Source organism: Mastomys coucha, unplaced genomic scaffold (genome assembly GCF_008632895.1).
Source record: "Mastomys coucha isolate ucsf_1 unplaced genomic scaffold, UCSF_Mcou_1 pScaffold5, whole genome shotgun sequence".
Classification (NCBI taxonomy): Eukaryota; Metazoa; Chordata; class Mammalia; order Rodentia; family Muridae; genus Mastomys; species Mastomys coucha.
In genome coordinates, this window is record NW_022196911.1 from 92,878,554 (window position 1) to 92,890,656 (window position 12,103).

At 49.9% G+C, this 12,103-nt stretch overlaps 1 protein-coding gene and 1 long non-coding RNA gene across 9 annotated transcripts in view; one reads left to right on the top strand and one right to left on the bottom strand.

The window, feature by feature from the left end:
- Window positions 1-12,103, top strand: part of LOC116076997 — a 37,269-nt gene that overhangs the window by 9,286 nt on the left and 15,880 nt on the right. For 4 of the 5 annotated variants that reach the window (XR_004113156.1, XR_004113152.1, XR_004113154.1 and 1 more), the window contains 2 exons: window positions 1,428-1,556; window positions 9,807-9,942. This is a non-coding gene — a long non-coding RNA (uncharacterized LOC116076997). Of the gene's footprint in view, window positions 1-1,427; window positions 1,557-9,314; window positions 9,504-9,806; window positions 9,943-12,103 lie in introns of all 5 variants that reach the window. The other variant, XR_004113155.1, reaches the window with a different exon arrangement.
- Sp2 (Sp2 transcription factor) overlaps window positions 2,159-12,103 on the bottom strand; it is a 28,953-nt gene continuing 19,008 nt past the window's right edge. For 3 of the 4 annotated variants that reach the window (XM_031351181.1, XM_031351180.1, XM_031351182.1), the window contains exons 3-7: window positions 9,985-10,956; window positions 6,330-6,642; window positions 4,915-5,089; window positions 4,590-4,783; window positions 2,159-3,420 (exon numbers count right to left, since the gene is read on the bottom strand). In XM_031351181.1, the coding sequence (XP_031207041.1) occupies window positions 3,320-3,420; window positions 4,590-4,783; window positions 4,915-5,089; window positions 6,330-6,642; window positions 9,985-10,956 (1,755 nt within the window). In that variant the 3' untranslated portion in view covers window positions 2,159-3,319. The remainder of the gene's footprint in view (window positions 3,421-4,589; window positions 4,784-4,914; window positions 5,090-6,329; window positions 6,643-9,984; window positions 10,957-12,103) is intronic. The other variant, XM_031351179.1, reaches the window with a different exon arrangement.

Consider the following 12,103-nt stretch of genomic DNA (forward strand, 5'->3'; position numbering starts at 1 on the left):
TTGTCATCAGGGCCCCAGCGAGTATCTGGTGGAGGCCTCTTGCTCAGGGGAAGGTAGGATCAACAGCCTGGACCACTGGGATTCTTTGCTATAGGATGAGTTAAAGCCAGACAAGAGTGTGTGTGTGTGTGTGTGTGTGTGTGTACACTTATGTGCTTGCACAACTGCAAAAAAATATACAGGCCAGGGGTCAACTTAGATGTTTTTATTTAGGAGATGTCCGTCTTGGTTTTTGAGACAGCTTCTCTCTCTTGGACCTGACTCTCAGATTGGGGTAGGCTGGCTGATTTCAGTCCCAGGGATCTGCCTACCTCTGCCTCCCAGGACTGAAATAACAAACACATGTCACCAGCCTGGCTTTTTTTTTTTTTTTTTTGAAGATTTATTTATATATTTTATGTTTTATGTGTGTGAGTACACTGTAGCTGTCTTCAGACGCCCCAGAAGAGAGCATCAGATCTCATTACGGGTGGTTGTGAGCCACCATGTAGTTGCTGGGATCTTAACTCGGGATCTTCAGAAGAGCAGTCGGTGCTCTTAACTGCTGAGCCATCTCTCTAGCTGCCAGCCTGGCTTTTGATGTGGGATTGAACTCAGGTTCTCATGCTTGCACAGTGAACATTTTACCCATAAGCCATCTTCTCAGGTGGAAGTCTTTCTGCTCCTCGATCTCATCATTGCCAGATGGAACATGTTCTCTTTGTAAAACACAGGCATCCAGGGGCTGGAGAGATGGCCCAGTGGTTAGAATTACAATCACGTTGTTCTTCCAGAGGAGCTGGGTTCAGTCCACAGTCTCACAGCTGTCTATACCTCTAGCTTCAGAGGATCTGATGCTTCTGAGGACACCTGCACTCATGTGCACACTTACATCAAACACACACACACACACACACACACACACACACACACACACACGCATGCACGCATGCCTAAACATAATCTAACATAATAAATCTTGAAGAAACAAAACACTGGAGGCATCCTGCGACAGACAGGTAGAATCCCATAGCTAGTATAACTGCATGTCTCCCTGAGGAGGGGACTCCCATATGCCAGCCTGCTCCAGCGTGGCTGAGGATTGACACCATTTTGTTTACAAAAGCAAAGGAGTCAACATAGAGGCCTTGGAGTCAGCCCCCAGGGAAGAGTAACTCTTGGGCCTGAGGCGGTATATGGCAGAAAAAGGTGAGCTGACCAATGTGCCCCTTTGCACTACCAGCAAGGCTTTCCCCAGCTGCCAGGGCTACACTGAGATGCAGGCTGGTTACTCATGAGGCTTTGGTGCCTGGGTTGATCCAGCTGTTGGTCTAATATTACCAAAGGGCTTGAGATTAGGCAGGAAGGGTCACCCTCTGCTGCTGACAAAGTGATGGAGGGCAGAGAGCCCGGACCCATCTGAGATCCGTGTCCTTTTTATTTTTCAGCTCTGAGGAAAAGCTGTTGGCAGTGCAGGTGGCTGGTGACAAGGACAGAGTGTGGGGCCTGGAGAAAGGACGGCAGGCAGAACGGAAGCCTCAGCGCTCAGCAGAGCTGCGGTCCTGGTTGCTCTGAGGGTAAGTACAAAGTGTCCGGCTTCCTACGCGTCTGAGGCAGACTGGCCTCCTCTTCCAGTCTGGCTGCTGCTTTTCAGGCCCCCAAGGCTTACACACTGACTCAAGCTTTCAATCTGAATAAATCATAGTCCCTTACTTCTTTCTCTGCAGTTCTGCCAAAATGAAAGGGTCCCCAACACAATTTCTGCTCTGCGACCCTACTCAAACCCAGTGCCGACCCTGAGGAACCTGCTTGGGCCAAGACTTCCCACCCTGTGGGAACAGTATTTTCTGCAAACCCAACCTTGTGGGCCAAGGCTCTTGACCTCCTCTAGCTTCTAGCAGACTATGAGGCAAGCCCTGCCTTCCTCAGGGCTGGGGTGGGAGGTGCAACAGTTGGCCAGCTCAGGAAGTCCTCCTAGGACTTGCCTCTGTAGTTGAAGCAAGACTGGAAGTGAGAGTCAAAAAGCAGAGACTGCACTAGTCTCTGGGCTCTAGAGGTCCCTGCTCTGAGAGCTGATCTCCTTTGGGACCAGGACCAGGAGGGTAAATTGAGTACATAGCTCCCACCTCAGGAGTCCTCTGGAAGACTTGATATAACAGACAAAGGAAGGCCAACTGCCAAAGCAGACTTTGCCTCTGGCAACTAAATTTATTAGCAAGAAACCTTTCGTCAGCCCAGTACTGACCAACAAAATACATCATTAGTAAAGGATAACAAATCTTCACTTAATTAATAAAACATCCTCAAGCAGTTACAACAAAAAATAAAGTTGGATTTCTGTTTAATTTAAAAGCCTCAAAAATAACAAGCAATATGTTTTTTTAAAACATGTCGTAGACACAATCGTCTATTATACAATATACACTGTACACAATGGAGCTTGGGCAGGTGGGGAGATGAGGGCGAGGAGGGGTCAGGATGGAAGATGTCTTCACGGGAGTCCAGATTCGAGTTGAAATGTGTCATTTAGAAAAGAATTGTTAAAGTGAGAAAAAAACCCAAAAAAATACCAAAAAAAAAAAAAAAGACCCTCCTATGCTCAGCATTGCCCCCAAAACCCTAAACTGAATGCAGGCGAGGGGAAGGCTACTAGCAAAGAAAGGAAGGGAGCAATTAAATAAAATGTTGTTAAAGCACACACGTACACAGTGTTCATCATCTGTAGTTGAGTATAAGGCAACGTTCTCCGTAGGAAAGAGGGAGTGGGGGAGTCCCCGGCATCTGACCTTTCACAGGGGTTGGAATGTCTGGAGGAGAAGCCGTGGTAGGGCTGTGGAGTAGAGGCAGCCTCCCTCTTCCCCAGTGCTGGGTGGCAGTGGGAGGCAGGGTACAGGGCCCCAGGGTGTCCCTAGCAGCCCAGGAGGAGTTAATTGAGGGGGACAAGGAGGCATAGTGCGGGAGGGGAGCATGGCACAATGGGACTCCGGCAGTGTTGAGGAAGGGGATGGGGTGGGAATAGGGGGCTCACTTTGCTCCTCGACGGAGTGAAATGTATGTTTTTCCTTTGGAAATAAGGGTCCCCACGCGTCCTGGTTTAGAACGTCTCATTGGGCATGGCCAGTGTCCATAGCCTGGGCAGGCCAGGAGCTCATGGTGAGAAGGGCAGAGCCTTTGGAAGGAGGAGAACACAGGAACAGAGTCCCTCCCTGTGGGGACATAGCCACAGAACAGGAGTGGGGTGAGGGCTGCTCAGGGCAACCATGGGCACCTGTCCATCATGGACCCAGGGCCAATCAGATGGGGGGTGTTCCATCTTCAGGACCTCCTGCCTCAGTTGGCCTTACAAGCCCTTCGTGCCTAGGTGGGTCTTGTAATGCTTGGTGAGGTGGTCACTCCTCATGAAGCGCTTCTGACATTGGGCACACTCAAAGCGCTTGTCCCCTGGGGAGAAGAAATAACTGTTACTAAAAAGGGCATGCAGCGTCACTGCCCCAGCCCCAGAATGTGAAAGCCCCTGGAAAAGCCAACTTGGCCTTGTCTCTACACTCTGCTAACAGCCCCCAACTGTCATCTACTGCTCGCACTGCTCTGCCCAAGCTGCCCTGTCTAATCTACCTCGCTCCAGTCCGTTCCTCAGTCCTTGCCCAGGCTGCTTGTCCTTGAGCCTCTGTATACCTGCTTCACCCTGGACTGTGTCCCACCGACTTTAATCAACACCTTCCTCCTTGCAGGGAGACATCACTGCCCTGAGCACCCACCAAGTCTGGACCACAACGACCCACCCTGCATCAGGGTGTGTTTATGCTTCTGCCTCTGGGGGTGTGTGACTCACCAGGAGCTGAGGCATGCCCCCACCTCCAGTGTCTGCTCAGCAGGGCATCATTCCCGACAACAGCATCTGCCAGTATGCCCTGTGGACCACTGGGCATTCCCAGGGCAACTTTAAGACACCTTCTATGGTGTGCATTAAAGCACATAATAGTGATACCAACCTTAATAGCAAACTTAGGCTGCCATGGAGGCAGGGCTGCAGTAAGCCACTCATGTTGGAGCAGGCCTGTAATCTCAGCATTTAGGAGACAGAAGTGCCATGAGTTTAAGGTAGACCTAGGCTACAACTTAGCAAAATGTTGTCTTAAAAAAGCTGGTGTGGTAACTTACACAGTCTGAGGCAGCCTGGGACACTTGGCTCAATCTTGTTACTGCTCCCTCTCCAAAACCAAGAGGGGCAGGCCAAGAGGGGAGGCCAGCTTGGTGGCTTAGTTCACTGTGCTTTACAGCGGCCAAATCAGAAGGACCTAAGTCCTAAAACAAACTGGCACATCACCAGCATTTAAAAAGTGCGTGGCCTTGAGAGCCCAGGGCCTGAGTAGGAGCCCAGCTTGCCTACCACTAGCCACTTGTCCAGGCCTCAGCCAAGTGGATGTCACTGAGGTAACCCTCCAAGGACTCACTGGAACAAACCTATCTGAAAATGCTAAACACAGCATTTGGCATACTTCATCACTGCTTGGGTTTGGTTTTGGTTTTGCGTCTGGGTAGTGTAGAAGTCCTGAACAGGCAGGGGTGACGGTGCCACAAAGGACAGAGGAGGGCATGGGGGAACTGACCTGTGTGGGTTCGAGCATGTCGCTGGAGTTCATCACTCCGTGTGAACCTCTTTCCACAGAAGAACCAGTTGCAGACAAAGGGTCGCTCGCCAGTGTGCAGGCGGACATGGGCCCGAAGCAACGATGTCTTCCGGAAAGTCTTTCCACAGTCTGGGATGTGGCACACGTGCTTCTTCTTGCCCTGCTCCCCAGACCTGAGGTTCAGAGTGGGGGAGAGGAAGTGGGAAGAGGGAAGGGAGAGAAGCCATGGGAGGTCAGGTTAAGACTTGTCCCACTGAGTGACCTGTGGAACGGGTGTGGGTTTGGCCCACGTCAGGCATATTACCTCTTCTCCCCATCCTTGCAGTTGGGACATGTGCAGGCCATGCGCCGCCGTTTCTCCCCAGGCTGGGCCTCTCCAGCCAGGGCCTGCTCCATCTGCAGCTGGATCTGGGTAGGGCTCAGCCCGCTGATAGTCAGGTTGTTTCCAGACACGTTCTGTACTGTCAGCTGTTGCTGCCCTGTGGGAGAGAAAAGGGCGCCGTTCAGGAAAGGAAGCCCAGGCTAGCCCTTCTCTGTCTGTGGAAGAATCATGGAGCCTAATATACTGGAGGGCAGTGAGAGCCAGAAGCTTGAGATTCTAACCCTGCTAGCAGGAAACTTGCCGAAGAATTTTTGTTCATGGGCTTTGGGGAAATCATTCAGGTTCCTTGTTCTTTCTCTGTGTCTAAAAGTGGATAAACCAAATGCATAAAATCAGGGATGAGTAAAGCCGTGAACTCTCGCTGCCCGGAAAGCTGCGTGACTCCCAGATGCAGATGTAGCCTGTTTGCTAGGCAGCTTCACCTTTCCCTCTTGCTTCTTAATGTTTTTGTTGTTGTTGTTGTTGTTTTGTTTTTTTGTTTTTTCGAGACAGGGTTTCTCTGTATAGCCCTGACTGTCCTGGAACTCACTCTGTAGACCAGGCTGGCCTCGAACTCAGAAATCCACCTGCCTCTGCCTCCCAAGTGCTGGGATTAAAGGCGTGCGCCACCGCCGCCTGGCATTTTTTTATTTTTTTAAAGATTTATTTATGTGTGTTATGTATATGGATGTATATGTTTGTATGTAGACATACAAACAGACAAAACATCCATATACATAACATGTTTGTATGTCTACAGAAAAGGGCATTAGATCCTATGGGACTAGCTAGAGACTATTGTGAGCCACCATATGGGTGCTGGGAATTAAACACAGGCTCTGGTAGAGCAGCCAGTGTTGCTAAGCACTGAGCCATCTCTCAAATCCCTCTTTTTCTCAGGTCTGCACTCCCAGCATGTATCATCATCAGCTCTTAGGACTATACAGAGAAACCCTGTCCCAAAATACACTGCCCCCGACCCCCAAAAGAAGCCTTGACTTCCTTTACATGGTATGGCCCTTAGTCACTTGGCCTGGGCAAGTGACCAGCCAGATTAACGTGGATTTGTATATTACTTGGACACATCTATTTTTTCCATCACTATTCAACATCTGCAGTTATCATGTGGTCATGTGACTTACTATCTCACAGTTCTATGGTAAGGACCAAGTGTGAAGACAGATATACATGGACATGCTCTGAGGCTGGTGGGGACCAGGCAAATGCTGGGCATCATCTTGGATGGACAGCATCCTCATTGCTGGTACTGGGAAGCCCAGGTGCCTGGCTCAGGATTCCCATATGCTGAATGCAAAGCCCTGCTGCCAGTACCCTCCTGGCTTCAGAGTTTCCCTCACCGCCAGTGTTGGTGATGGTGACGGGCACACCCTGGACTTGGACTCCATTGATGTTGATGGTCTGCATGGCCTGAGCAGCTGCCGCCAGCTGTGCAGCATTCAGGCTGATGATGCTCCCAGCAGGTGCAATCTTTGGCAGGGGCCGCTCTTTTCGGAGAATGGCAGCTGAATGTTTTTTGCTGGTGCCACTCAGATGGGGAGCTCGGAGTGCAGGGCTGTTACAGGTGACGGTTGATGTGGTTGCAGCTGTTGCTGGGGGGCTGTCCTGGACAAGGACTGTCTGTACCTCGCCAGAGGGTGTACGGATATAAACCTGAGGGGCCAGAGAAAAGAGAGTGCCCTAAGACAGATGGCAGGCAGCAGGATCTTCCTTGTCCAAGGGAGAACTGGGACACCTTTGTCATCTCATCCAGGTCAAGAACACACATGTGCACTAGTGTTTAACAGGGCTGATGCCCTGCACTAAACTGGCATGAGCTGGTAACTGACCTGCAATCAAACTTTTAATCTGCTTAGTATGGAAAAATATTAACTGCTAATTCTCAAAACTGGAAGATTAAGAAAAAGCACACCGGGTGGTGGTGGCGCACGCTTTTAATCCCAGCACTTGGGAGGCAAAGACAGGCGGATTTCTGAGTTCGAGGCCAGCCTGGTCTACAGAGTGAGTTCCAGGATAGCCAGGGCTACACAGAGAAAGCACAACACCAGCACGGGCTACAAAGTGATGTAGAGGCCAGCTTAACCACACAGCAAACTACCTTTAAAAAGAAGGGGCTGGAGAGATGGGCCAGTGATTTTTGAGTATTGGCCACTCTTCCAGAGTACCCAGATTTTCCAGCATTCACATAGTGGCTTACAATCATCCGTAACTCCAGTTCTAGGGGATCCGATTCCCTCTTCTGACCTTCTCAGGCATGAGGCATGCTCACATACTATGCTCACAGGCATAGTACAGTACATATACATGCAAGCAAACCACTTATATAAATAAAATAATAAGTCTAAAAAATTGTTTAAGAGGAACACGATATTTACCTTATCCCAAAATGTCTGTCTCTCTCTTCAAAATACTAATGAAATACAAGGAGGAAAAAAAAGTAAATTTTATGTCGTGTGTGTGTGTGTGTGTGTGTGTGTGTGTGTGTGTGTGTGGGTGTGGGTGCACGTGTGCTATGGCATACTTGTGGAAGTCACAGGATGACCTTGGGTGTGAGTCCTTGTCTTCCTGTGAGATAGGGCCTCTTCTTCACTCCTGCATATGCCAGGCTGGCTGATCATACAGCGTCTGGTCCTCCTGTCTCTGCTTTCACCTCTCTGTATGAGCACTGGATGGCAAATGCAAGCCATTCATGGGAACATCACATAAACAAATTCAAGGACATTCTATAAAGCAGCTAGCCTGTGGCCTTCCAAAGCAGCAAGGTCATGATTGTCAAGAGGAAGTGGGCTAGGGATGTAGCTCGGGGCAGAACACTTAAGTGCCTAGGACCCATGAAGCCGGGGTTTAATTCCCAGCTCCATGGAGTAAGGTTGTGAGGAATTCTTTCTGAAAGAGAGATCTGACAACTGCATGCAAGGTGGACAGAGTCCTTAGGTGGTGTTGGAATCACTAACCAAAGCATGCAATGAAACCTGAGCCGTGCCTCCCCGTTAGACACCAGCAGTTCACTAGTGAATTTCAGGCTTGAAGGCTGCAGTGTGCACAGGGGCTGTGCCTGTGTGAGAGAATTAAAGCCTTGGCAGGTGGGAGGAAGAGCATGGTGGCAGTTTACACTTTAATGATCCTTTGTAAAGCTGATTTTAACTGGGGTTATTCTGAGTTCCTGGACACTGGAGATCATGTTTAGTTAAAGATAACCTATAATAGTTAAAGATAACCTATAAATCTGCCGTCCCTTAATACATACAGAGGCCTTATCTCCTCCCAGTTCTGTAGTATGTATCCTACTTTAAAATCTTACCATGTTGTACTTGTTCTTTCTCTGAGGTAGTAAATAGCTGGCTGAGTAACTGGAGGGCAGGAAGGAGAGGACCTGTCCCCTTCTGTCTTCTCTTCTGCTAGCCTCTGACACCCTGAGTCAGGTGAGGGGGCCCACCTCTTCCTTGGGTGGTTACTGAGTGGATGTTAAGCACTGTTTGGTTTTATTATTACCATACTGTGTGGGGGTGCTTTGTCTAATGTCTATTTATCACATGTGTGACCGGTGCAGATGGAGACCACAAGAGGACGCTGAGTCCTCTAGGATGGAGTTACAGCTGGTTGAGAGCCACATGAGTGCTGGGAATCACACTTGAAGCCTCTGGAAAAAGCAGCCAGTCTCTCAACCATGACCCATCTCTCTAGCCCAATGTTCAGCACTGCTCAGTCTGTTAAAATCGCTGGGCCTGGTGACACAAATGGCAGTCCTGCCTCAGCCTCCTGAATGCGTGGTTACATGTGTGCACCACTGACCTGACTGAACTTTTAAACATTCATTTTGAGCGCTCTTTCTCATTCATGGTCATTTCCCTATAAATCAGCAGAGACACTGGGGAATGGAGACTCCATGGCTGCTGGAGTCTCCTTTACAGCCCTATCTGTCTTGAGCAACTTTAGGCTCTGTCTGTTCTTGTCTGCTTTTACAGACAAGTGGGCTGAGCTGGTCACATAACAGAGCAGCAGCTGGGTGGTGGAGGTGCGTGCTTTTAATCCCAGACCTCAGGAGGCAGAAGCAGGCAGAACTGAGTCTGAGGCCAGCCTAGTCTACAAAAACAAAACAAAACAAAAAGGAAAGAAGGAAGAAAAAGGAAAAAGCAGCAGAGATTCCAGTGACAGGGGTAACTGAGCAGCTGGCAGGGCAGGCTACATGGTTAAAAAGAGAGAGTTGACAGCTGGCAGAATGGCCAGCTGACTTGACAGCAACAGAAGCAAAAACAGCCGTGAGCGCACTCCCAGAAACCAGAGGTCAATGGCAGGCTCAGGAAAACGAGTGTTTTCTCTCTTAGGAGGAATCTAGACTAGAGCGGAAGATACATACTCACGTGCCCACATGTGCACACAAAATGAAGGAAGCAGCAGGAAAACCATATGCAGAGGTGCAAAGAAGCAAAGCTATAGCTCACACGTGTAATCCCAGCACTGAGGCTGGAGCAGGCGGATTCCACATTTGAGACCAGCTTGGGCTGTGCAGTGAGGTAAAGGTCCTCCTGGGACACACAGGGAGACCCTGTCTCAAAAAGGAAGCAGGCCTGGCTGCCCCATCTGTTATTGTTCTTATCTTTAGCAGTGGCCAGCATTGTTTTCCTCTTGAACTTTCTTACTTTACACCAGATTCCATGGTTCTGGCTTGAATTCTCATTCTTGCTGTTATATGTAATCTTACATTAAAAATATTTTATTATGAAAGCATACACATCTATCCCGTTATGCCCCCAGAGCTACCCCAGAAGGAAAGAATAAAACAGACCAGATATCCCTGTTCCATCTGATTTCTACAGGTCAGGACTACTTGGCCTAACACCTGAAGAGGCCCCAGGGCAGAAACCATTTCCTGCCCACCCCAAATGATGGTGACTCCAGCTTCCCATCAGACCTGGTGATGATCTGCCCCAGTTTCACAAGCAAGCCAAAAGGGTGAGCAGAGAGGAGGGAGGTGGGGCAGAGGGACTATGGTACCTGGGTTGGTGTTGGTTCAGTTGTCTGGATCTGAAAGTTCTGGGAGGGCTTCTGGGGAACGGTGGGGAGGGTGGCAGAGGCAGCTTGCACCACCCGAAGTGCCTGCTGGGGTATCTGGACCACCTGTTGCTGTTCAGCCTTGGGTGGCACCACCTGGACTTGCTGTACCACAGCTGGCTGGCCCCCGCCAGGGCTCTGGACGATCAGCAGGTTGTTTCCTGCCTGGATGATGTTGTCTGCCGTTGTCTCTATCAGCACCGTCTCCACCTGCTCAGCCACAGCTACTGATGGCTGCGACACAGGAAGGCTCTTCTTCCTAGCTTTTTTGTTAGTCTTAGACAGTGGGGTAGGAGGGCTCTCGGTGAGGAGCTGAGCAGAGCCTCCAATATCACTGGTGTTCACCAGGTTGTTGAGCGGCAGGGTGAGCGTCATGTTGCCACTCCCACCTGTCAGCTTCACCACGCTGGCCCCGCTCTGCACAGGGGTGGTAGTCGCATTTGACTTCTGGACAGGAGCTGGCTTGATGGGGACAGGCTTATGGCCGGACGCTGATGGGGTGATGATGGCTTGGTTGGTGCCAGGGATGATCTGGATCTGGTTGGTGAGACTGGGCTGCACCTGGATGGTCTGGGAACTGTTCCCTTGAATTTGAGGGACTTGGTACTGGATACTTGCATTTGATCGGCTCCCTTTGTTGATCAGGGTGGGGTTCTGGATTGCAAACACAAATTGCCCTCCAGGGTAGGAGGCACTCAGCTGGGAGCCCTGAATCTGAAGTATATTTCCTTTAGATGACAAGATGCTAAAGCTATTCTTGCAGGGACTGAGAGGGAGAGGAGCCGGTTTGATAGGGACCAGTTTCCTTGGGGTAGGCTGGGGGGGAGCAGGAGGTGTCACTGCAGCTTCAACAGCTGGGGGGCCAATTTTGCTACATGTTGCAGCAAGCAGGGCCAAGGGAGATGGCTGGGAGTCCTGCAAAAATTAGCAGAAAAAAAGGAGTGAGATGGGCCAACTAGCTCGACACTCTGCCCTCAAGATCCTCTCTTCTCAAGATCCCAACCTGTGAGTTCTTCCCCACCCATATCAAGCTACAGCACACACACTCAGGCACACAGGCATGCGCACCCTGCAGTGGCTCCTGCTAGTTTCTCCATGAAGTGAGGGAACTCAGGGTGAAACACCCCCAGAAGCAGCCCTGGACACAGCAGACCAACAGCATAGGCTATTCTCCCACTGGCCTTGCTGGCCTAGTGTTAGCAGGGATAACAACACACCCAGAGATCAAATGGAATTCTATCAACTTAGCACAAGGAGGGAGAGGAGAGGTTATGGGGAGGGAAGATGACATGAACTCTCTCTCTCTCTCTCTCTTTTTTTCAAGACAGGGTTTCTCTGTGTCGTGGAACTCACTCTGTAGACCAGGCTGGCCTCAAACTCAGAAACCCACTTGCCTCTGCCTCCCAAGTGCTGGGATTAAAGGCGTGTGCCACCACCACCCGGCCAGAACTCGCTCTCAATAAGAGGTTTCTGTTTTTGTTCTGGAGTGTGTGTTGTATACATGTATGCCTGTTCATGTGAAGGGTATGTGGGTGTATCTGCGTCAGTATATGTGGAGGCCAGAGCCCAATGTTAAACTCTCACTCTTTGACTCTACCTTGTTTATTAAATTGTTACTTATTTAATGTATGTGGGTGTTTTGCCTACACGTATGTTTATGTATCTCTCAAGTACTTGTACTTGATGCTTTCAGAGGCCAGAGAGGGCATCAGATGGATCACTTGATATTGGAATATGAGTTGCTATATCAAACCTGGGACCTCTGGAAGAACAGCCAGTGCTCTTAAGCCTCTGAGCATCTCTCCACCTCCTTTACCTTAATTTTTGAGATGGGGTCTCTTACTGAATCTGAAACTCACTGACTAGGCAAGACTAGTTGGCCAGTAAACCTCAGTGGATCCTCCTCTGTCTGCCTCTCTAGGATTGGTAGTGTGTACTACCAAGCCCAGCTCAGTTTTTTACACCAGGACTTGGAATTGAACTCAGGTACTCATGTGTTGTGCAGCAAGGACTTTACTAACAGCCATGCCCCCAGCTCCAGGGGCCAAGTGTAACCCTGCTC